At 37.3% G+C, this 24,754-nt stretch overlaps 2 protein-coding genes across 5 annotated transcripts in view; both read right to left on the bottom strand.

Annotated features, from left to right (window-relative positions):
* The window catches only part of LOC145684176 (uncharacterized), a 34,862-nt gene extending 16,313 nt beyond the window's left edge, over positions 1–18,549 (bottom strand). The window contains exons 1-5 of one of the 4 annotated variants that reach the window (XR_014131250.1): positions 17,655–18,549; positions 13,100–13,300; positions 9,033–9,585; positions 4,488–4,815; positions 57–218 (exon numbers count right to left, since the gene is read on the bottom strand). Coding sequence is in view for 3 of the 4 variants with exons in the window: in XM_081756179.1 (XP_081612305.1) it covers positions 57–218; positions 4,488–4,815; positions 9,033–9,585; positions 13,100–13,300; positions 17,655–17,792 (1,382 nt within the window). In the remaining variant the exon portion in view is untranslated. The remainder of the gene's footprint in view (positions 1–56; positions 219–4,487; positions 4,816–9,032; positions 9,586–13,099; positions 13,301–17,654) is intronic. The other 3 variants (XM_081756181.1, XM_081756179.1, XM_081756180.1) reach the window with 3 other exon arrangements.
* Positions 1–24,754, bottom strand: part of LOC145684174 (uncharacterized) — a 190,888-nt gene that overhangs the window by 22,032 nt on the left and 144,102 nt on the right. The window lies entirely within an intron of this gene.

Raw genomic sequence — 24,754 nt, 5'->3', positions numbered from 1 at the left:
AAAGAAATACGAACACAATTTCAAAAGAATAACATTTTAACAGATATAAGACTTACTCTTTCTCACTTTTGTGGTCTTTCGAATGGATGTTGAAACCTTCCTCTGTACGAAATTTCAAACTACATCGGTCACACTCAAAGCGAACTTTTGAGGAATGTCTCTTTTTGTGGCTTTCCATTTGAGCAACACCAGCGAACCGACGTTCACAAAAAGGACAGCTGTAAAAAAAAAAAAAAAAAAAAAAAAAAAAAGATTAAATGAATTTCTATGTCCTGACGCGATAACGAAAGTAAATCATTATGAGACAAATTGAGATTACTTTTTAGTTTAACGTCCTAGGATTATGCACTGAAGCTACAGGAGACGCTGATCAAAATAATAAATGAAACGGGAGGATCTTGAGAACACCTTCCAACACAATATTATTCACCAGAAACTCACTTGCGGGTCCTTCGCACGTTCTAACATTGAGTCACTGGCCCCACTTGGAAAGAAAAAGAAAAAAAAAAAAAACAGTCCAGAAAAAAAATTAATGGTCATAATTTGGATACATGGATATTCAAATTAAACAATTCGAAACAACTAAGTTCCCGAAGAAATAACTCACGAAGAGCTACGAGAGGAATCGGAAGAACCCCGAGAAAACCTACTCACATGGTATTTGTCCACCATAAACACGAAGTGACAGTGTTTTAGTACATAAATTGGTGGGAAAGAGACTTTTGCGTAGACCATGAAACTTGGTAACAAAAACCTGATCGGACTGGATTGGTGGAGGGTCGATTTTTTTTTTTTTAAATAAAAGCTCATTGATTTACAATGGCGAAGTACTCTCTTCTTTTCTTCGAAGTGAACTAAAATTTTAATGGTTTCGATTTACCAATTTCTTTTTCAAGTCTGAAAATGTCCCTTGCTTTTAATTTCAAGAGACGATAGGAGAGAAAAAATGAAACCCTAAAACTGTCAAAAAGAAAGAAGAAAAAAAAGTAAACTGACCCTTATTGATACTTTCATGAGAGTGATTTACGGAACATAATAGGAACATTAATTAAATATTTATTTCTGAAAAATAAAATGTGATGAAAGCAAATCACTTTTAATAAATAATAATGTTACAGCTTCGGCAATGTATACATTGTTGAAACTGTAATACTACGACGTGCATTCAAGTTATAACACCTTTTTTTCTCAGGATTGGTAACAGATAGAAATATGCAGTTTGTTTTAAAATACGCGAGCACTTGTTGTCAATGTGTGACAGAGATGGCACATATTACTCCAGCGGCAGAAGCGAAAGTGATGACTATTTTTGATATTTACCATACTCATAAAATGGCAGTTTTCCTTACAAGAACAGCGTGTAATCATTCGTTTATTCCACTTGTGTGGTGTGACACCGCTTGCAATTCAGCACCAGTTAAGTGAGATATGTGATGATGATGTCACTGGTGTGTCTAATGTGCGTTCATGGGTACGACAGTTCAATAAAGGCAGAACGACGTGTGAAAACAAACCAAGACAATCTCGGCCTCGCACAAGCCGGACTGACGACATAATCGAACGAGTGAAGAAAGTTGTTTTGAAGGATCGTCGAATGAGTGTGGAACACATCGGCTTTAAAGCTGTCATTTTCGTGGGATCTGTGCACGCAATCCTGCATAAAGACTTCCACTCGTTCGATTATGTCGTGCGACCGGCTTGTGCGAGGCCGAGATTGTCTTGGTTTGTTGTCACACGACGTTCTGCCTTCTTTGAACTGTCTCACCCACGAACGCATATTAGACACATCCATGACACCCTCCTCACATATCTCATTCAACTGGCGATGAATTTTAAGCAGTGTCTCAACACACAAATAGAGAAAACGAATGATCACACACTGTTCTTGTAATGAAAACGTCGCCATTTTACGAGTATGGCATCAAAAACAGTCATCACTCTCACTGCTGCCGCTAGACTTCTGTGTGGCTACGGTGTTGTCATCTCTGACATGCATTGACAACGAGTGCTCACATATTTTAAAATAAACACCGCGTTTCTATCTGTTACCAGTCCTGAGACAAGAAATTGGAGGTGTTATAACTTGAATATACCTCGTATTATTTATTAAAAGTATTTTGCTTTAGTCAGATTTTTTTTTATTTTATTTTATTTTTTTTTTTTTTTTAAATAATGAAGGCAAGTAGTTCCAAAGCTAGAATGAACGGCATTATTTATGACATATGAACAAAATTGCCTAAGTTACTTTTCAGAAAATCGTTCGAAAAAAAAAAAAAACTCAAAAATAAATTAATCACTGTAGATTTTTTCAGTGTAAATGAGTTGTGCCATATTGTCCGATTATTAATGAAATATCCATTTATGAAATTAGTTTCTTTTGTGATCTCCCAATAGGAATCGAACCCAGGACCACGTGCATTAAAGGCACACGCACTAGCTACTAGACCATCCTCATTTATGAAATATGAACAATATCGCCTGAGTCTATTTTTTTTAATTCGCTCGGGAAAAACTCATCCCTGAGAGTAGAGTATCCCTTCTTGACTCTTCCTAGAAAAATGACTTATATCACAGTATGAGATTGTTAATGGAATATATGATTCATAAAAATGACTCAGGCTCTCCTAGAAAAATGACTTATACCACAGCATGAGATTGTTAATAAAATATTGATTCATAAAATGTAAACAAAATCGTGATCAAAGGCAGAGCCGTTTTCGAAAATGAAAAGAAATCTTGAATAAGTTACGGCCCACGGTTATGGCGATTAGGCTAAAGATGACGGTGATGATGAGAAATGAATGAAGAAAGTGTAGGAAACGGGAGACCCCTGAGAAAATCCCCGCACACGGTATTTGTCCACTACAAGGCTCACTTGGCGCGAGCAAGGATCGAACCAAGGATCCCATGCACCAGAGGTAAACGTTCTGCTACTGAGCCATCGCGGCCCCTTGAGTCGTTCTCTAGAAAATCGCGTTTTTTAAATTTTCATCCTTCAGTAAATTACCCTTATTTTTAGGGACAGGAAAAAATTCGAAAAACTCTCATGGAGAATCACACAAACACCCTAAGTTTAAAATTTACTTCTCACAAAAATCTTAAAGTGTAAAACTTATTTCAGACAGTAGAACACGAATGGCTTCTAGGCGAGTGCATATCAGAACAAATGGACAAACAGAGGGACAGTTAGCGAAAAATCACTTTTTCCGGTATCTATAAGTCATGAAACATCTAAATCCATTGAAATCTCGAAATCAATTTTTTCATTATCACCACACTTTCTACTATACTTTCGTCGCACGAAAGTGAAAGGTAATTTTAAGATGTTTGTCCGTTTGTTCGTTAGTCCCTTACGACGAAAATGTATTCACTTGTTTAAATGCCGTGCGGATCACGGTATCTGCATCAAATTTTAAACTTAAGTATTTTCAAAAGAGTTTCCAGGGGCGATTTTCGAACTTTCTTACTACTCCCAAACTTAAGAGTAGTTTACTATGAGTGAAAATCGAAAATTGAGATTTTCTCTAATGATTTTTGTTTGTATTGATTTCGTAATCCCCATTAGTACGGGAAAAATCCAACAGGGGTATCAATTTTCTCTTGCGGGGAGTTTTACTTGAATATTTTCTCAAAAAACGACTCAGGCGATTTTGTTATTTCATTAATATTCCAAAAAAATGTCGTAACTCATTTGCCCTCAAAAAAAAAAAAAAAAAAAAAATCCAAAACGGATACCGTAGTTTACTCTTGCGGCTGTTTTTTTTTTTCTCGGTCGATTTTGTTAAAAACGACTCAGGCAATTCTCTTCATATTTCTAAACTAAATATTTCATTAAAATAACTATAATGTTGTATGTTATATAAATAACTTATGAAAATATCCATAAGGTGTTTTCTTTGGAAGAAGTTTCCCAAAAATCTCCTATAATTTTACTTATATTGCACAAATAAATGTGTCAGTAAATAATTGCGGCAGAACGTGATTTAGTCCTTACATTATATAACACTTAATACTACTCAAATTAAATTTCATCTAAAAATATTAAACTTATATGTATTAAAGTTATATAGTTATACTATAGAATACACACAAGTTTAATTGTGACCCCACGTAGCGTATTTGCTAACGCTCTCGATTTTGGTGCGAGGGTTCCCGGGTGCGATTCCCGATGGGGAGACTCAATCGAAAAAGTGGAACAGCTTTTTCAAGCCAGCCATCCTGAGTGAGCTTTTCCCTGACTCTTTCTCATCCACACAGGGCAAATGCCGGGATGGTATCTATTATAATGGTCTCAGGCAGCTTCCTTCCTCTCCACTTCCCCAGGCAGTGTGATTACCGAGGTGTACATCATCCCTCATACATGACGGGTTAATACCGCAACCATAGATGCAGAAGCCCCAGAAATCTAATTCCTAATACTAAAGCAAGTTTAATTTTCACGAAGTAAATGACGCAAGTACTCAACGGAGTTATACAACCATACTCACCCGTATTTTTTCTGATGGTCACACCAATGAACAACGTATGTATCCAACGACAAATAGGATCCACACACATCACATGGGTACAGAACGGTAGACTTGTGCTCATTAATAATATGGTTTTGGTAATTCGCTGCAGGACCCTCAATTTTCAGGTCGCAATATTTGCATTTCATGCGTTTCAGATACGGCTGCTGGAACAAGAATTGCTGCATTTTATACCATGAACCATTCTCAGAGTAGTACTGATTCCGCTGAATGATAAACTTCATTTGGTCCCAATCACGGTCTGTGAATTCACGTTCCACCAGATCCTTGGATTCTTCGTAATCTACTTAAAAAGACATGAAAACACTGCTATTAGCATGATACGCTTGTATTTATGAACTCAATGCTAAACATAGAAATTAAAATAAATACACTCCGGTAAAAGACAGTTTAAAAAAATCACGTGATTCCATATCCTTTTATTATAGACGACCAACATTTACTTGTTACTTTGTAGGTTGTATATAAGTTAGGGAAAGTCATCGATTTTAAATGAGATATGAACAGCAGAATGAGTCGAAGAAAAGCAAATCTGCGAATATCGACTTCTAACAGTGAGGAAAAGTTGCGTATTCGCATGCTAATAAAGGTAAAAATATTTTAAAAAACACATACATTCTATCTTTAGTTCGTTCAAAAAGGCCTATAGTTTGAAAAAAATTACCAAAACGGTCAATTAAATGTTTAAATTTTGAAGATTAACTTTTCCGATTTTTAGTAGTATAAAATTATTTTAATTGTTTAATAATGGTAAAAGTATTTTAAAAATTACAGCGGTACATTTAGAGTTCGCACGTATGAGCTAAAATTAGTGAATTTCGGTGGGGAAAAAAACTTTTTAAAATAAATGCATTTTTGTATTAAAATATATACAAGGTCATTTTTAAACTCGTTTTCTGTAGAGTGATTTTACGTATTCAAATTTGAGATGAAGACATTAGGTTGTAGGTCTTCGTCCAATTCGTAAATTTATTTCTGCTAAAATGAATCTGATTTCACCATGTGGAGGTGGTTGCAATTCGAGCTCTATCCACGCCTCATCCAGCCATTTAGAACATGTTAAATTACGTTGTTTCGCCACTATCAGTCAAGGATGTCATCTTGAAATCGGATATACGACTTAGGCATCAAAGATTGCAATGTTGCTATAATGTAGCCATCTCTGTTATCTTGTCCGCGCACTTTTCATTCGGACTCTCAAATTTAACACATCTTTGCACTATTTGATTGTGACAGGGGAAATTTACAAATTCAAATTTTCTGTTGTCAAGCTTTCCGTCACTAGAGATGACGGAATCCCCGTCCGCCGAATCAAACAGCTTAGTGTAGTTCTTGGTATCAATATGTATTAAGGGAGGTATAAAAGATCTATTTGCCAATCGTCTCTTTATTCCTGGCTTTCAGTATTTTCCTGTAACCCAACTTTCGTATATGTTCCCTCTCAGCCACTACCTTCGCCAATAGCATGTTCTCAGGATGAGAAAAGAACGCGTTTTTCTTACTGGACTAAGAAAACTGGGCCAAGTTATTCCTGATGATCGATACGCCTACCGGGTCTTACAAATGTTTATTTCTCAAACGAGTCCTACAAATGGACTGAAGATACTAGCTTCTTATGTTGTGAAGATGTATGATGCTGTCTGGTTTAATATAAACCGTTCAGGCTGGAATCCCAAGTACACAATCACTATTAAATGGATGGGATCCCGACACACATTCACTAAGTGCAGATTTAAACAAAACAAAACAAAACAAACAAACAAACAAAAGAAAGAAAAAGCAGCATTGCTCTGCAACTATGGAATTTTTACTGCCAGTACGGTAAGGAAGTAGGGATTCATATATCACCTTCATGAGTTCAAGGTGAAATACGACAGAAAGCGGGTTTGCAAAAAAGAGACATATGCCAAAGAAAATTAAAGAAATCATCGATCCAGGGATTAAAATAAATGCGTTCTTTTGTCATCCTGAGAACATGTTGGCGACACTATTGGCTGAGAGACAATACACACGAAAGCAGGATTACAGTAGGACAATGAAAGCTGGGAATTGACAAAGGGAAAATCTGTTACAACTTTTACGCCCCCCTTAATACATTTTGATGCCAACGACTACATCAAGTTAACTGATTGAGCGAAATGTAAGCTGTTATAGCTTCTTATGATAGAAAGCTTAACAGAAGAAAATATTTATGAAAAGTAAATCTGAGACTGACTTTGTAAATTACCCTGACACACACGAACAGTGGAAAGATGTGTAAAAATTTGTTAGAGTCTGCTGGAAAAGTGTGCTGACAAAATAGCAGAGATGGATATTTTAGAGCAATATTGAATTCAACCGGAAATTCAATTTCATGATGAGATCCTTGACTGATAATGGTGAAACAACGTAACTTAAGAGTTCTTTTTTGGCTATATGGTTAGCGTACACGCCTTAAGTGTAGGAGACTCCGGTTCGATTCCCGGTGGGAGATCATACGTTTCGGATCCCACATTAAGTTGTAGATCCACGTTTCATAAAGCCCCGGTGCTAAAAGATACCTAAAATCCAAGCATTCAACATAATTTAGCATGCTCTGAATGGTTGAGTATGGCGCAGACGGTGCTCGAACTGCAGCCAGCTCTACGTGATGATATATGAGTCATTTTTAGCATGAATAACTTTGCAAAATGAGCGAAGACTTACAAGTTAATGGTCTCGTCTCAAATTTGAATATATATATATATATATAATCACTCTCTGGAAAAATGAATTTAAAAATGACTTTGTATATATTTTAATACACAGGGCTTGAAAAATCTTGCTTGCAAGTACTAGCCAGACCATTTTGCAGTCACACTGTTTATACTCGCCAAATGTAAAAAAGTACTCGCCACTGGCGAGCAGGCGAGTGGATTTTTCAAGCCCTGTTAACACAAAAGTGTGTCTGTTTGTAAAACTTGATAAATGCAATTTTTCACCGAAATTTACTCACTTTAAGCCATATTTCCGAACTTTAAATGTACCGTTGTAATTTAAATGGTTTCGGCCTCTTGAGCTGTGGCTTTGTTCACCAGGAAAGTTATTTCAATTTTGTGCTGCGATAGCAGATTTGCACAAACTTGTCATTTAGACCCCGAGCTTGCCCTCCGCTACTTACTACATTAAAGCTACTGAAAGAAACAGATCTTATACCAGGTATTTTACAATTTCTCATTATAAATTTCACAACTGTTTTGTTGGGTTCCTCTTTTGTTTTCAAGAGGCATTGCTAATAATATTTAGCTTTTAATGGATAGGTTATGGAATTTTAATTAAACTTACAAAACTGGCTAAAGTTAATTTAAAAGAAAAAAAGTTACGTTTAATGCATTATAGATTTGGATAATTGTGGGAAACAAAGGGTGGACGAGCGTGTAAAAAACACATTGAAAGTTCCCAACACTGGATAATCAAAAAGTGTGTTGGGGGGGAGAGGAGGCAAATCTTAAGTTAAATTAAAGGAGTCGCTCTTTAAATAATGAGAATTGTATACCTGAATCATTTAAAAACCTGGAATCTTGTACTAAAAGAATATTCTGCACTGTGTCACTAATTATATTACACTTGGCTTTTAAAGCTGAAGTAACGACTTTGTCAGTTGTCGTGGATAAATATATGACCACGATAATTTCCTCATTGAAAAGTCAACCCTTATATTTGGCAAATCTTGCGCTGACTACAGAAAAATGCTACGCTTCGCCACTGGAGGGTATCCTGTTTCAATCAGCTGTTTGAAGAACCACCATAATTATGTCACTGGTGGTTCTTCAGGCTACTTCGTGTGCTAAGGTAGACAAACAATACGTTGATTCCAAACTTATCAGGAAGAAGAGAATACTCTTCCTTTGCGTAACATCACCGCAAAAAAACAGGTGAAACGAATTTTGGCAAGATTATCTTATACAACGCCTATATACAGATTCTTGCGAAGTGTCAGAGGTTTTCTGTCCCAATCATTTGCTGCTTGCTTTTGTAAATCCTTTATATACCGGTACTGCAAAACAGCAGTGATAGTTTCGATCCATTCCATATATACCTGGAACCTATTATATTTAGTAAGCTTAATTACTTATTTTGGATTATCCTGCATTTGAAACAACTTGCAGAATATTGCTACTAGTTATATCGTGTACCATGTCTAGTCTGACATCCAACAAAATTATTAACAAAACCTATTACACAACTATTAATACCAATATATTGCAGAAATTATATATATAAATTTCGATTCTTGGTATAGTACACTTCTAATACTAGGTTAGTATGTCTAAAATTGTATCTAAATGGAATCTGACTGTTGCCTCTTTTATTATAGAATGACCCAAACGGTACAAACACCTAAGAGTGTAAAAACAATGAAAGAAAAGGAGAAAAGAAATAATTCATTCAGAAAATAGAAGTACTGCAGTAACACTTTTTCTATGCTGTCAAGGAACTCCAGGTTTAAAAAAATTAGTAAATAAAAAAAAAAAAAGCCCTTACCTGCTTCGTCTTTGATCATTGCTGATTCATCTTCATACACGTCCGTAGCGTCAACTGGTTCTTCTTTGAAAAAAATCGCATGAGGTTCGTGTTGTTCTGTCTGGGAATTAGATATTTCGGCTAAATTAGGAGATTCATAAGGGATTTCATCATTATCACTACCTGATAGAGAAATTTTTACGTCGTTCGATTTTTCTGGATCACCTTGATTAATGCCTTCAGTCCTTGTGACTTGACTATCTTCATTTTCAGAACTATTTGTACTATCACTTATACTACTACTACTACTATTCTTATTATTAACAATTTCTGTATTATCGGAAGCTGTATGTACATTCTCTGGATCATGCACAAAACTAGCACTAGTACTACTATCCCGTTTGGAATTATTATTGCTTGTACTGGTAACAGTTATAGTAGACAGTGCTGCAGCAGAAGTTAAAGAGAGTTTAAGCTTTTTCACTGGACAATTATCATGTTTCTTTGTTGGATTGCTTGAAGTTGTCTCGGAGTCACTAAAGCTCCAGTCGTCTGATTCAGAATCGTCGTGGAACTGGAAAATAAATTTTGAATCAGAGATTAACATTTCAGGAGCACGCTTATATAAGACGTACAAACTTCTCCCTTAACCTAAGGTTTAATAACTACGAGGGTAATCCAAAAAGTAAAGAACGTTTTGGCATGATTAAATAAAAACAAAATATATCAGCAAAATACTTTATTTACAAACCCATAGGAACTTACTCTACTTTTCTATGTAATCGCCATAGTTGTCAAGACAATTGTTATAACGTGGGACCAGTTTTTAAATGCCGATGCTATACTCATCTGCCGCCAAAGATTTGAATCAGGCTGTCACTTCTTGCTTGAGTTCATCATCGTTTGCGAATTGTTTTCCACCCAAAAAGAGTCATGACTTTTAATGAATTTCTTCCACTTTTTCCGTAATAAGTGATGGCTTTCAATCCGACCATCATCATGCACGCTGGTCCTTCCTTGATTAAACATAATGCACCATTGCATTGAAGCTAGGGAGTTACCGATTTTAAATGGTATATGGATAATAGGGTGGGTCTAAGAAAAGCGAATTTTCAAATATCGACTTCTAATGGTGAGAAAAAGTTGCGTATTTGTCCGACTTCTATTAGAATGAAATTACTTATTTTAAATGAAAATGAAATGAAATGAAATCTTTGAGTTTTACGTCCCACGGTTATGCCGGTTAGGCTAAAGGAGACAGTGATTATAGAAATGAATGAAATGGTGGAATGAAGAAAGTGGGAGGAAACGGGAGAACCCCGAAAAACCCCAGGAGCACAGTATTTTCTCGGGGTTCTCCCGTTTCCTCCTACTTTCTTCATTCCACCATTACTTATTTTAGTATGTTTAATAATGGTACAAATATTTTAAAAGTTACAGCGGCACATTTAGACCTCGCGCATATGGCCTAAAGTCAGTGAATTTTGGTGGAAAAAGTTCTTTTTAAAACAATTTTACAAATATACACACGCTTTTGTATCAAAGTATGTACAAGGCCATTTTTAAACTTATTTCCTCTAGAATGATTTTATAAACTCAAATTTGAGATGAAGACATTAGCTTGCAGCTCTTACCCAATTTGTAAACATAATGCACCATTTCCTCACTGATGATGATTTCATTGCACTATCACCATAAACATTCTTTATTTGCCTATAAATTTCAATAGGCTTAACGTTTCGCGCATTCAGAAAATGAATGATATTCCGCACTTCACATTTGGTGGGATTGGCGCCGCCATTTTGAGTTACTGCAAAAACAAATAGCGTGACCGCACAGCATTAAGACTCGGCTCACACTGAGGTGGAGGAAGAAGCTAAGTGCTGCGCACGCGATCGCAGTGATGGGGGGTTGGCGCCGCACGCGATGCGCAATCTTTCTTTACTTTCTGAAAGGCTCTCGTATAATTACTATATAAAACTTAATCATAGATTTGAGACAAATACTTAAATTTGTCTGCATAAACAGAAGAATAGAGTTTCCACTGAAGGGCCAATCAATTTGAATACACAAAGACTATTTGAAACATAGAGCAACAATTTAAGGTGGAATAAGAGCTTCCGTAATGTGTTCAAAGTTTAATCTCCGTCATCAGGAATCGAACCCACGATAGCGTGCGCCTGGTCTACATCGCTCAAGTGTTACACTGCATAGCAAACGACTTATAAAAAGAAAACGTAGCAACTGTCATACACAAACGGATACTGATTAATTTAATGAAAACGCTTGAAAAAGGCGCAATTTACCACATTAACCCTTTTAATAGTAAGACTATCCATGGCTTTGGATTGATTATTTTAACAAAAGAAACACTGACCAAAGCTTAAAACACACTTTATTTTAAATTATAATAACAAAGTGGAAAGAAGCCGATTGGATAAAGAAGGTAGGAAGAGATAAACTGATGAACTGGACAGGAAGCTTACTTATTAATGAATTATGGCAAGGAAGTTTGGATAGCATAGACAAGAAGAAAATTTAAAAAAAAAGGCCCTTATAAGAAACAAAAATGGCGGAGCGTGATAGTTGGAAAGGGAACAAGAAGACTTACGGGATTGGCTGAAGTCCTCAGCAAATAGAAAAAAAAGTACAACAATAACTATATATATGTCTGTTAAAAGAATTTAAATGTTTTGATAACAATGACTATGACTGTTAAAGAATTTAAACTTTGTCATAACAATGACTATATATATATATGTCTGTATTTTAATTTATTTTCGATATTGTCTGAAGAAGGATATGTTAGATATCCGAAACCGTTATTATAATTTAAAATAAAGTGTGTTTTAAGCTTTGGTCAGTGTTTCTTTTGTTAAAATTAACCCCTTGCATACCAGTGACATCCATGTGGATGTCATGAACATGTATCCCTTCTTAAGGGTCGTATTAATCCTTGAGATGATGAAATTTGTTAGTGGATACAAAGCAAGACTTAGTTCTACTATTTCCCTTAGGTGACAAATTCTTATGGACAGAAAACACAAAAAAATGTGTTGTTCCAGTAGATAGCAGGCGTAGGGAACATTCAATTACAACACAGATGTGTTTGTTTCTACGATAAACAATTAGCAACTTCGAGTTCTATTCGAGATCGAAAAAGGAAAAACCTGTCTTTGATCTCCGGTCAGTGTTGCCAACCTGAAGCTGCATAAAATCCCTTTAGAACATCAGAATTTTCCTTTGTCAGTTCAAATGTTTCAAAATGAAAACAATTGTTTTTATCAGTAATGTGAATGCTCTCCTTACGCGCGCACAATAACTATGCCCTATATAACGGTCTAGACAGTCTTTCAACGGTAAATGAAACCGGTATTACAGCACGCAAACAGCGAAATGGTACCTGGAATGCAAGGGGTTAATATGACATTGGACCAACCTTCGCCCTCAGAACAGCTTATACAACACGAAATAGATTAGGAATTAGATTTCTGTGCTTTCGGCATCTGCGGCCATGTAGCCCTCCTCATGTATGAGGGATAACTTCCTTCGGCGATTACACTATCTGAGGAAAGTGAAGGAAGTGGCCTGGGACCTATATGTTAGGTACCATTCCGGCATTTGCCTGGTGTGAATGAGGAAAACTCAGGAAAACCTTACTTTCTTGATGGGTGACCTGAAAAAGCTTTTACAATTTTTCAATCGAGTGTTCCCATCGGGAATCGAACCCGGGACCGCTCACACCAAAGACGAAAACGCTACGCGGGACCACTACAAAGTGAAATAGAGTCACAGAGGTTGTGAATAATAGCAAATGGAATATTATACCTTTCCGTGTGCAGTGCACCAATCAGTTGCGTGAAAGAGGATGGAAAAGCAAATCTGCACTAGATTCGTGTTTCCTTGGGAAACAGTGTATACCGACATCTGCTTTCTTTATTTGGAAGCCACGCCGTTTGGAACTAAAAATGGAATATTCCGAACCTTCCACTTTCGTTGTTACTACAAGTTACGAAGTTACTTGAATTATCCATTCGTACGAGAGATAGAACTATTCTATAAAGCTAAGAAAATGGATAAAAGCTTACCACTGCTTTTTCAACTTTCTTCTTTTCCCTTCGCACAAGTTTCTCTTCTTCTTCATCTTTGAATTCGATTCCTTTAGATTTCGCTACCTGCTTTAGACGCTCTTGATTCTCCTGACACCGAGAACGGAAAGTGTGAACACTCTGCAGCTGGATCACGCACTTTGTACAAAGCATCTTTGGAAATGGATCCTCTTTCTTCACCTATCAACGTTATAGAAAACAGAAAAATGCTTACATATAAATTCACATACATTACATATATTCACATGCAAATGCAACTCATTAGTAAATACTGTATATACTATTCATAAATACAATAAGTTGTAGTAGAATTGTATTGCCTTTGATTATGTAACAGAACTGCTACAAGATAGTGTTCAGTCGTAGTGTGCTCCCGGGAACATAGAAGCTAAAACAACACTCACTTTCCTTGTTTGTCTCAGAACTGAATCATATAACTCAAAACAAATTCTCTACAACAGAATACTTGTGCAGGTGATATCCTACATTACTCCATCCCAGCACGGTTTTATTCTGAAAGATCTACTTTAACCAATCTTTTTACATTTACTCAGTTCCTATCAGAATCATTAAATGCTAATCACGTGGTTGATGTGATATATAATGATTTTTCTAAGGCATTTGACACCTTGGACTATTTTCTATTATTGATTAAGTTAGATTTCTCTGTTTTATCCGATAATGTTAAAATCGCTATCTTCACATTACTCAATCGGAAGAATAAAATTATTTTCAATTGAATGCCAACTTCCCATTATATAGCATCATCCGGCGTCCCTCAAGGATCTAATTTAAACCCTTTATTCTTATTTTTCATTAACGTTTTACCACCTGCTGTCAAATACTCATAGTCATTACTTTGTGCTGATGATCTAAAAATTTATAAGGAGCTTAATCTAATTACTCGTTCCAACAAACTACATCAGGATCTTGATCCATGTTATCAATGGAGTATAATTAATAATTACTGTTAATAAAAGTTCCGTTACGACTTTTTCTAAGAAAAATTTGTTTATAAATTATAATTATACTATCAATGAAACTCAGTTAAGTAAGAATGATTTTATTAGTAATTTGGGTATTACATTTGATACTGGACTAATATTTAACCTACATTTAAAATATTTAATTTCCGAACGTATTGGTTTTATTATAAGAGCAACGAAACCTATGACTGACATTTCTGTGATCAAAATATTATATTACTCATATTTACGTAAGTAAATTAGAAAATGCTTAAGAGATGTGGAGCTCTTATTTTCAAATTCACATTGACGACACAGACCGTATTCAAAATACATTTCTTTGTTATTTGTATTTAAAAAGTATAATTGCTCAGCTAAAATAAATAGGATATATCTATTATGCTATGTTCTAGGATTTTGTTTTATTTCTATGTTAATTATGCATTGTCAGTTCAAAATATTCTGTTATATAAAATTATTAATTATTTTGTTTATATTCAAGATTTTATGCAATATTTCACATTGTATGTGGGTTTAGAGTTACACATACATTTTTTTATAAGCAGATCAAATACTGTTCAACATTCTTCACCAATTAGATTATGTAATATTCACAATCAGTTAATTGCTAAAGGGTTAAAAAATAATTATTTTATGCCTTATGATACATATATATCTACAATGCGCAATTATTACAAATAAAGTATTATTTCGTTCAGATTATTTTTACAATTATTTAATTTTTATATGTAATCCTCAATTTGAAATATTTAATTTATACTTATGTGTTTTGCACTTTAAAATGTTCTGGTATCTTTGTATTAAATTGTTTATAGTATCATATATTAAATATGAAGTCATTCTTGTATTCCCATGAGCACCTCGTCAATTTTTTATGTATTCATACACCGTTAGTAGTACTTTTATTTGTATTTATTTTACTTCTGGTATTGTAATTTATCATATGCAGGGTATCTACTAAAATTTCAAATTGAAATTTCGTGACTTTTTCATGACCTTTTCTTTGCCAAATCATACAATTTCCCAACATTCTCAAGAGCAAATTTGGGTGCGAATTACGCCGAATGTTCATGTATGCGATAGAAGCGTGCTTTGCTTGTGATTTGGTAGCGTCTGAAGCCGACCAAGGACAGTTTTGGAGATGAATTTTGACGTTTCATAGAACAAAATTTTCCAGTCTGTGCTTATATTTGTACAGATAAAAAAAATCGTGACCCGGAAGCTAAATTTCGTGACTTTTTCTTGACTTTCGTGACCGATAGACAACCTGATATGTATACTTGTTATTTGCCATTTGATAAATTGAGGATATAGGTCTGTCCAGGGCAATGAAATAAATATACAAATATAAAATTTTCTGGATGTAAAGAAGGGAAAGAGGAGAACGAGCAAGGAGGAAAATGCTATAATGCTCATTTCTTAATACAGTATATGTGCTTTAACTGTAGACTTAAAATACTAACAACAATGCCGATAAACTCACTTTTCTTTTTACTTTTGCAAAGTAAAATCAGAAATATTTCTACGCTACTTTAAAGTATTCAATAGGAAAAGAGGCAGGGTTGGCAAAAACCATGGTTTTTATTGAAAAAAAAAAACTTTTTTTGGTTTAAACCACTTTTTTAATTTATTTATTTATTTTTATTATTGTTATTTATTTATTTTGTTTAAATAATTTGCTGTACGTATTTATATCACATATGGATAGAAATAAGTTTATTTCGGCTTGGTGTTATTATGCAACAACCGGGTTATGCTGGAAGGGGTCACATTAGCTTTAAGCGGAATCTAAACCGCTTCTCGGCATACATCCGAGAGAAATTGTCCTCCATTTGAACTCGAATCCGGGACTAATAGGTCACAAATGCGATACATCTGCCGACTCATTCACGAGGGACTCCTGATAAAAATACGTTGTACTGATCTTTACATACTTGTTAATACAATTGTCAAGAGTCATTTCAGAAGGACAAAAAGATAAATAGTTGCGCAAGTCAAACTATTATACAGAATTGCATATGGACAATTTCAAAGTACCGCAGAGTACAGAAAAACTAATTCAGTCCAAGTTAAAGAAATACATGGACTTAATTTGCATATCAGTAAGAAAAGTGAATGAAGATAGGAATTATTTGAATCCACTTTGGCTCTGATTCATTTATACATGTACCGGGTCAATTGAAGAATTTACTTAAGTTTGCGAGGAGGAATGAGTGAAAGTGAGGTAAGTTAAATAATAAAAGTGAAGAAAGTCGTTGTTTGTGTTGGTTGATTTTGATGTTGTAAGCGGCATTGTACGTGGAGATGGAACTACTATTTCGCGGAGAGGTACATTCCTTCTGATATAGTAGCGCGAAAGGTATAGCGTTGGGAAAGAAGGAAGAGCATTTCGAGGGCTATTTAGCTGAGTATTTTTTTAAGGAAAGGAAACTCCAGGAAACTGTTGTACACGATTTTCTTCTTCAAATTGGAAAAGTTTTCAAGCCTCAGTTTTGAAGGTAAGTGACTTCTAACTCAACGGGAATGTATTTCTGCACAGTGTACAGAAGCTGTATTGTATGTTAACAAGTGAAGCGTTGCAAGTATGAAACTATGACAAGAGCTGTTGAAAATTCTATGATCGCCGAAACCCACATGTGGTCACTACCCTCGCCTACGCATATACCTACCGTCGCTGACGCGCCTGCTCCATTCGGACGCACCCCCTCGTCCCGCTCATGCCCTGACTCGGTTAGATAACATTCGTGCCTTTTAGTGGATACATCGCATAGGTTGGTTTGTATTTTTGCACCCAAAGTTTTGCCCCTAACCCAAAGTAACATAATCCAACGTAGCTTAATGTAATCCAACAAAATATAACCGAATGCAGTACATTTTAGTGCCTTTTTTCAATTTTCAAAGTGGTCCGGCGATACAGCACTAATGCCAAACTTGCAGATCGACTTCCCGATGACTTCGTATAATACAATGTGGAAATGTCATAAAAAGTACAGTACGTAAAGCACGAACCAACTTGTGCTAGGTGGCCAAATAAAAAGCACGAATGCTAACAGAGTCATGCAGGAGCGCAATAGGTAGGGCCGAGCGATAGCCGCATACAACAGGCACGTAAGCGAAATGGGTATAAGTATAAACGAGGATAGTGGAAGAGCACATATACACATCCAATACTTTCACTGTTACTAAAAATGCTGTGCACTGACACTAAATACTTATATTCATACTTTCATCCTTCACGAAAAATGTTTCTCATCGTATTTTACCTATAATTTTCTATTTGGTACAACCGTCTGCTCGAGTGAACTTTAAAAGGGTATAGTAGAGTAGGGTAAGGTACAGCAAGATAGGGATAAGTAGGGTAGGGGAAATAACGGGTTAGCTTAAGGTTAGGTAAGTTTTGACCGATTTTCATAAAATTAATAGTATTTCTTGTTTCTGAGTGAGTATACCAATTGGAGCGGGCATTGTAAAGTTGACTCGCTTTTTCTTTCTTTCTTTTTTTTTCTAAAAAAAAAGGATAGTGTAGTGCAACTCTGTAAGAAACTTACATTTATTTTTAAATCCTCTTTAATCATATCCAATAAACCAGAATTATTTTGCTTGACACTGCGAGAGAATAATTCGATAACTCCCTTATTTTGGAGCAGGCACAAACGACACGTATTATGTGGAAAAACTGATTCCATGATTATTTTAAAAATGAACAACTCTATGGAAAAAAGACAACGCACATACAAATATCGGAACTAACAAGACTGAAATAAATTCCAACATCTGACTTCTCTCTCTCTCTCTCTCTCTCTCATTGTTTTGATGCTCCAGGAACTCGTCTGCTGAGCAATACAGACGGTTAAATGGGTATCTATACTTGTAGAGATGAATGGTCCAGGATCAATTTGGGCACAAAATAAAAAAACACAATAGAAACAATCACTTCATGTGGAACACTAACTATGTCGAAGAAACTATATGTTACAAACTGCGATGAATAACATGAGCACTGCACTGTTGATCACTTTGACGCCATTACAAGTCGTAGTTGTTCACTATGTAATATTGAAGCAGATGATACAGAACGAGGTGGTTTTTGTTAGCTAGTAAGAAAGACACTGTTACGGGGCTTGTGAAATAAACAGAATGAATGACTGTGTTGAGTATCGGACGGTAGCCAGGCGTTAGAGAGCACTGAAAGGTCAGGTGGTCAATAGAACCTTCAGTTAGTCCACAATAACACAAGCGTGAGGGGCGCTGCTGCTGTTTATACTGCTGGATGGGAGTCTGAGCAGTATGTAGACGAAGGCGAGAATATAAACAATGATGTTTTCTTGTCCAATTATGAGGGGCCTCCCATTTTCTCGTGGTGGGAGTCGGTTCTAGTTGCCAATAATAAATTCCTGGTCCTGATCGTTGTTGTTGTTGGTAGGTTCGCCATTCGGTTTGCCGTTTCTGTAGCAGCATCTCGGCGAAAGAAGATGCTGGGAGCCGGAGATCTATCGGTGTGCCATGTTGTGTTGCATATCTGCTCAGGATATCGCTAACTTCGTTCCCGGGGATGTCGCAGTGTGAGGGCGTATGAATTAACGTAACCACTTGATGATTATTATGTAATATTCGAAGCTGTTGGCGAATATTGATGTGTAACCATGTATTGGCAGATGCCCATGGGGTTCTACATATTCCTTGTAACGCACCAAGGCTATCACTACAAATTCCCACGTTAGGTAGTTTTCGTTGTAGGGCGACTTTCAATGCCGTGCGAATTGCCCAGCTTTCTGCTAAATAGATGGATGTATTCGGTGGAAGTCTGTGAGTCTCTGCGTAATTAAGCGCTGGTATATAAATTCCTGCTCCAACCACAGATCCTTGTTCGGTATGCTGTTTAGAAGCATCCGTGTAAATTAAAATGCTATTGGAGTGATGCGATTGAATGTGATGTTCCCAGAGATGGCGCACTATCTGAGGCTGAGTGGAGCGAAGACGTTTGAAAGAGACCACCGGTTGCTCAAGTGTGGGAGAATGTAGAAGAGTATAATATTGTGCAGTATAACATGGTAGTTTCGGTCCTCGATGCAATAGATTGAGCCAGTTATGAATACTAACGAATGCTCGATAAATCCAAGGTAGCAGTTTATAATATGGAAGTCGGGTATGAAGGTTGCTATTGTATAGGAATTGTAATTTCGGTAATAAGAGGGATGAGGTGCAGCATATGCGTTGAAGGAGGAATTTTTTGGCCTCAAAATATGTTTTCACTGGGAAAGGAATTATTCCAGCTTCTTCTAAAAGTGCTGAGGAAGGTGCCGTCTTTGGTTGTCGGAATATAATTCGCTGTGTTGTGGCTTGAAGACGGATGTGATGTTCGCTGATCCGTTTGGGTAGTGGAGAGAGTAATATTCCGCCATATTGAAGTTTTGCATCCACACATTGGGTACTGACTTGTTGCAGGGAGGATATATCTGTTCCCCACCCCTTGTGGCTGATGCAAGACAGCAACTTAAAATAAGGTTGGGCTTTAAGTGCTATTGTTTTGAGATGATGCTTCCAATTTAGTTTAGAATCAAGATTAAAACCAAGATATTGTAAAGTAGGTGTAACTGGAAAAGAAGTGTTATTTACCGTGAGATGGATGGGAGGTTGAAAACATTTCCGGGTGAAGAGAGTGCAAGAAGATTTCGCCCAGTTGACTGACATGCCGTTTTCAGAGGTCCAGGAGTGAAGTTCTAGGAGAGCGTCGTGCAAAATGCGTATCCCGTCCACTATGTTGGAAGTTTTGACATATAACAACATGTCATCACAGTATTGTTGAATACGAACCAGTTGTCTAAGTCGTTGATGGAGAGAGAGTGTGTATATATTAAATAAAGTGGGACAGAGACTAGAGCCTTGAGGAATACCCAATGATGTTGAACGATAAGAAGAATATCTGTTATGGTATTTGATGCAGATGCGACGTTGTACCAACCAATTATGAGTATATCGGAGAAAAGGTGTAGGAAGTTGGAGTTGTGCCATGTGAGTGATGAGGCGATCGAGAATGATGGAGTCATATGCATGTTCCAGATCCAGTTTAACAGCAATCAAATACTGTCGATGTTGGAATGTGTTCCAGATATCGAGAAGAAGAGCAGCAACCGAGTCCAAAGATGACATGCCTTTCCGGTAACCAGTTAATGTGGGTGGGAAGACTGAAAAATATTCCAAGTGCCAGTTCAATTTAGAGAGGATGATCTTCTCAAAAACTTTCACGACGCATGAAATAAGAGTAATCGGACGATAACTCTGAGCCAACCCGATAGGTTTGTGTGGTTTAAGTATAGGGACTACCGCTAAATCTTTCCATGAAGATGGAATGTGTCCTGTCCTCCATATCTGAGAGTAGATTTGAAGAAGTGCGGCTCGACCATAAGGAGATAGGTCGTACAAGTGTCGATATCTAATCTGATCTCTCCCAGGAGCTGTGGATCGCCGAGCAGTTAACACCAGATTCAATTCTTGGATGGTGATATTCTTGTAGATTGGTGAATCACACTCCGGATCAAGAAGAGGTTGTATAGTTCGTCTGTCATTCAGTGGTTCTGGAGGCGTGAGAAGGCGATGAAATTCATCAATCCAAGGCGGTAGACTGTCAGTAGGAACTGCGCGTGGAGGAGATCCTGTAATTTGGTTTCGTATAAACGTCCAGATAGAAGACGAAGTAGCCTGTGGGTGGAGCGTGGCACAAAATTGTTGCCAGTGTTGTTTGCGACATTGCTGGATGTATCGTTTATACATCGCTTGGGACTGGCGATAGAGTACATATGTTTGTTGACTCTTTTCTTTAAAAAAGGCCTTTTGCTTCTGTTTACTATCATTTAGGAGTTGTTGGCAACGTCTGTTCCACCAAGGAAAATGGGAACGGGATGTTCGGGATCGAGTCTGGCCAGGAATTTGAGAAGTAGATGTGGAGGCTTCTGATGATGCTGCTTCTATAATATGTATGAGAGAAGAGGTGTTGATAGGAGTGACTTGTACTGAAAAATACCGGAAAAGTTCGTCGGTCGTATTCTGGTATGTTGTCCGATTGTATGATTGAGAAATGCGAGAAACGGTTGGAGCATATGGCGAAAGGTGAGCCTTGGGCGTTCTCGGAAAAGTAACTCCTTCAAGTGTAGTTATAATAGGAAAATGATCGCTGCCACCTGTATATCCATATACACTCCAACTATGGTTTGCATACAGAGCAGAACTGAGGATGGTGATGTCAGGCGCACTGGGATAACCATTGAGGTTTGGGAGGCGAGTAGCAGTCCCATCATTTGCAATGAGGTGAGTTGTATGGTCCATTGCAGCGAGAAGGTTCCGAGCAGCTACGTTGGTGTAACGATTGCCCCATTTTACACTTTTACAGTTCGGATCACCCCCAATAACACAGGGACCTTGGATTGAAGTAAATAATTGTTGCCAGTAATGAGTTGTAGGAGGGCTGTCTGGTGGGGCGTAGATGTTGATAAAAGTGAGTCCAGCACATAGCACTCCGAGCACTTGTATTTTTGTTGAGCCGGTTGGTGGAAGTGTTGAGATAACACGAGCCGGTAAGGAGGTGTGGATACCCAAGGCGATCCCTCCGTAGTGGTCATCTCGAGGACGATGATAAACTCGGTATCCAGGAATTCTTAAGTTGTCTTCAAGGCGGGTCCAGGTTTCTTGTAACAGTATGATAGCCGGAGTAAAAAAGCGGCATATTTGCGATAAAAACACCTCCTTGCCACGAAATTGTTGGAGATTCCATTGTAGTATTCTTAACTGCTGCAACTGAGTCATTCTTGGATATGTTCCAGAAAGCGAATAATTCGTAGTAGTAGCGCCTGTAAATCTAATGCGGTAAGTGGCTGGGTGTCGGACTGAAGTTTGGGAGTTAACTGATGCAATTCCTGTAATAGTTCCTGTTTCTTGGCATGACTAGTATCACTTTCTTGGTTCCAAACTGGCTTCGAAGAGCCGGTGTACAAGGTATCTCCTCTGAACGTGCGAGTCCGTCTAACCGGAGAGGATCCTGGAGAACCTATTAAGGCACGTGCTTCTGAGGAAGAGTAATTGGTCGAGGTTGGAATAAACGATTGCTTCTGTGAAGCCGATTGGTTAGGATCATGTCCAGTAGGTCGTCGTCGTTTTGGAGAAAGAACGTGGCGATGTTCATCGTGGAGTTCTATTTCATTACGAGAGGGAGGTCGTTGGGGTTTGGGAGAATAGTGGTAAGAAAGGGTGTTAACTTTCGTGGAAGAGGAAGGAATTGGCTGGCGCTCGGGCGTGAGCTGCTGAGGTAGTGCAAGGAGTGGGGAGTAGAAATTAGAGGTTGGTACACCCGAGGAAGGGTTAGAAGATGAGCGCTGCAAAGGAGGCACTCGTTTTTGCGCTTCGTTATAAGATAATTTTTCCAATACCATGAGTTGATTAATTCGCTCATGTCGTTTCCGGGCCGGGCAGGTGCGTTCAGTGGCAGCATGCGGTCCGTGACAATTGATGCAGCAAAGTGGCTTGATGCAAGTGTTAGTATCATGTGAATCTCCACATTTAGCGCATATTGTTTGTTTGGAGCGGCACCCAACTTTTCGGTGTCCCAGGCGGAAACATCCCCCCCAGCACTGTTTGACTGAGGGGATATACGTTGCTACTCGGAATTTCGAATAGTAGAGCGAGCATTCCTCTGGCAGATTTTGAGAAGCAAAAGTAAGTACCACTGTGGTGGTGGGGACGAACTCATTATCGCGCCGGCGATGAATGCGGCGGATATGCGTTATTTCTGCCCTACTTTTTATATCTGTTTTGAGTTCGGCATCCGTTATGTCAGTGTCCACCCCTGTGATTACGCCAACAGAATGTGTGGCGTAGGTTGGTATGTATGCTTTCCAACCATTTTCTCGTAGAATCGGGTTAGTCAGAAAATCATTAGCTTGCTGTCCGGTATAAAAAAGCACTTTAATTAGATTTCGTCCCGTAGGTTGAAAAGATTTTATTCCTGGAACCTTATTGTGAAATAGTAATCTACCAAGACTTAAGGGGTGTTTGCGCCCAATATTTGGATTGGTATTAGAAGAGGGATCAGATGTCACGTGCACTACGAAATCAGGAAAGTGATGTGTTTGGTAAAGATTTACCGGTGGTATAGTTTCAACGGTGACCTCTGACGCTATAGGGATTGCAGAATCAGCAAATGTAGTGTCTGTGGGAGGGTCCGTGACCATGGAATGTGCAGGAGGAGGGTCTCCTCCCGATTGTTCAGCCATGATTATCACTTCCCTATATCATATAATGCGTAATATGAATTAAATGAATCACTGTCACAAGTAGAACAAATGAATGAAACACGTCAATTAATAACACTCAGCACTTCACTCGCGATTATGTAATCACTCGACTACACAGTACCACGCGCGAAAAAACAATCAAAGATGAACATCTGACTTCAAAAGGGAAACCAAACAACAAACGATATTATTTCTAAACAAATGAAGTACTGTAATGTTGTAACCAGCAGAGTTGCCAAGGAGCAGAAAATATTTAGTGTTAGATGAAAAAATCACTAAACATCATACACAACATTATACAGTATAGGGTATATAGCGAGAGAAATTCTAAAACAGTTTTATCAAACCCTACTTCCTAGTATGCTTCGCAAAATTTCCCATATCGAGAACAGAACAGCAAGAAGAACGAAAATATTTCTGAAGGAATAACTCAGTGGCGGCTCCTGAGAGATCTCCATGGTAAAAATTAAAATGTTATTGCTACAAACTAAGAAAAGACAGCTTATCGCATGCACTAATTCTCTGTAATGTAAGTCATGAGGAAGTAACATTAGGTACCTTTTAACGTAGCAATAAAATTTAAATATTTACCAAATGTAACTTCCCTCAAGAACTGCCTCTGGATTACTTGAATTCACTTTACATTCGTAGTCTACTATTGCATAAACGCTATTATTATGTACTACGAAAAGGCAAAGCATTTGAAATACATTGAATAATTAGCATAAATGTGGTTTCAACTTCTCAAAATTAAAAATAGATTACAAAATAGATACGTAAGTCTATCAAACGAATACAAAGCCTGCCTACCTGCAGGAGACAAAACCATTTAAAAAAAATTATGAAAGAAAAAAGAAAATACCGCAGCTAGATCAGCAAAAAAAAAAAGTTTCCGACAAAACCGCTTTTAGGAAAACCTCGTTCAAAGAGTACGATTTTCATTAATAATATTTAATGCTATGTATTTTGAAATAGTTGGAATAAGTTGTGTTCAGCTAATATCATGCACTAATATTCTCTCTCGATTTGAAATTTACTAATTAATACAAGTTGTTACACCTTTGCTAATATCATTGACTACAATTACAATACTTGATTATTTAATAATCACGGTAAATAGGGAAAAAAAAGTCTCTGCGTTGACAAAAATACATCTGACCGTAGGCTACGAAAAACTAAAATTTAAATGCGTAGTAGTAGTGGCCCGCGTTGGCCCGAATGACTCATCCTCACTCTCTTTTATGACCGGGGTGAAAGGTCAATGACCTGGCCCGGGGTCAATGACCTAGGGGTACTTAGGACCACCCCCTCTAAATTTTGGCAGGGGTACCTTGGCCCAACCCCTAAATTTTGGCAGGGGTACA

This window comes from Thermobia domestica, chromosome 4 (genome assembly GCF_964235325.1).
Source record: "Thermobia domestica chromosome 4, izTheDome1.hap1.1, whole genome shotgun sequence".
NCBI classification, from domain to species: domain Eukaryota; kingdom Metazoa; phylum Arthropoda; class Insecta; order Zygentoma; family Lepismatidae; genus Thermobia; species Thermobia domestica.
This window is presented reverse-complemented; position numbering and strand designations above follow the sequence as displayed.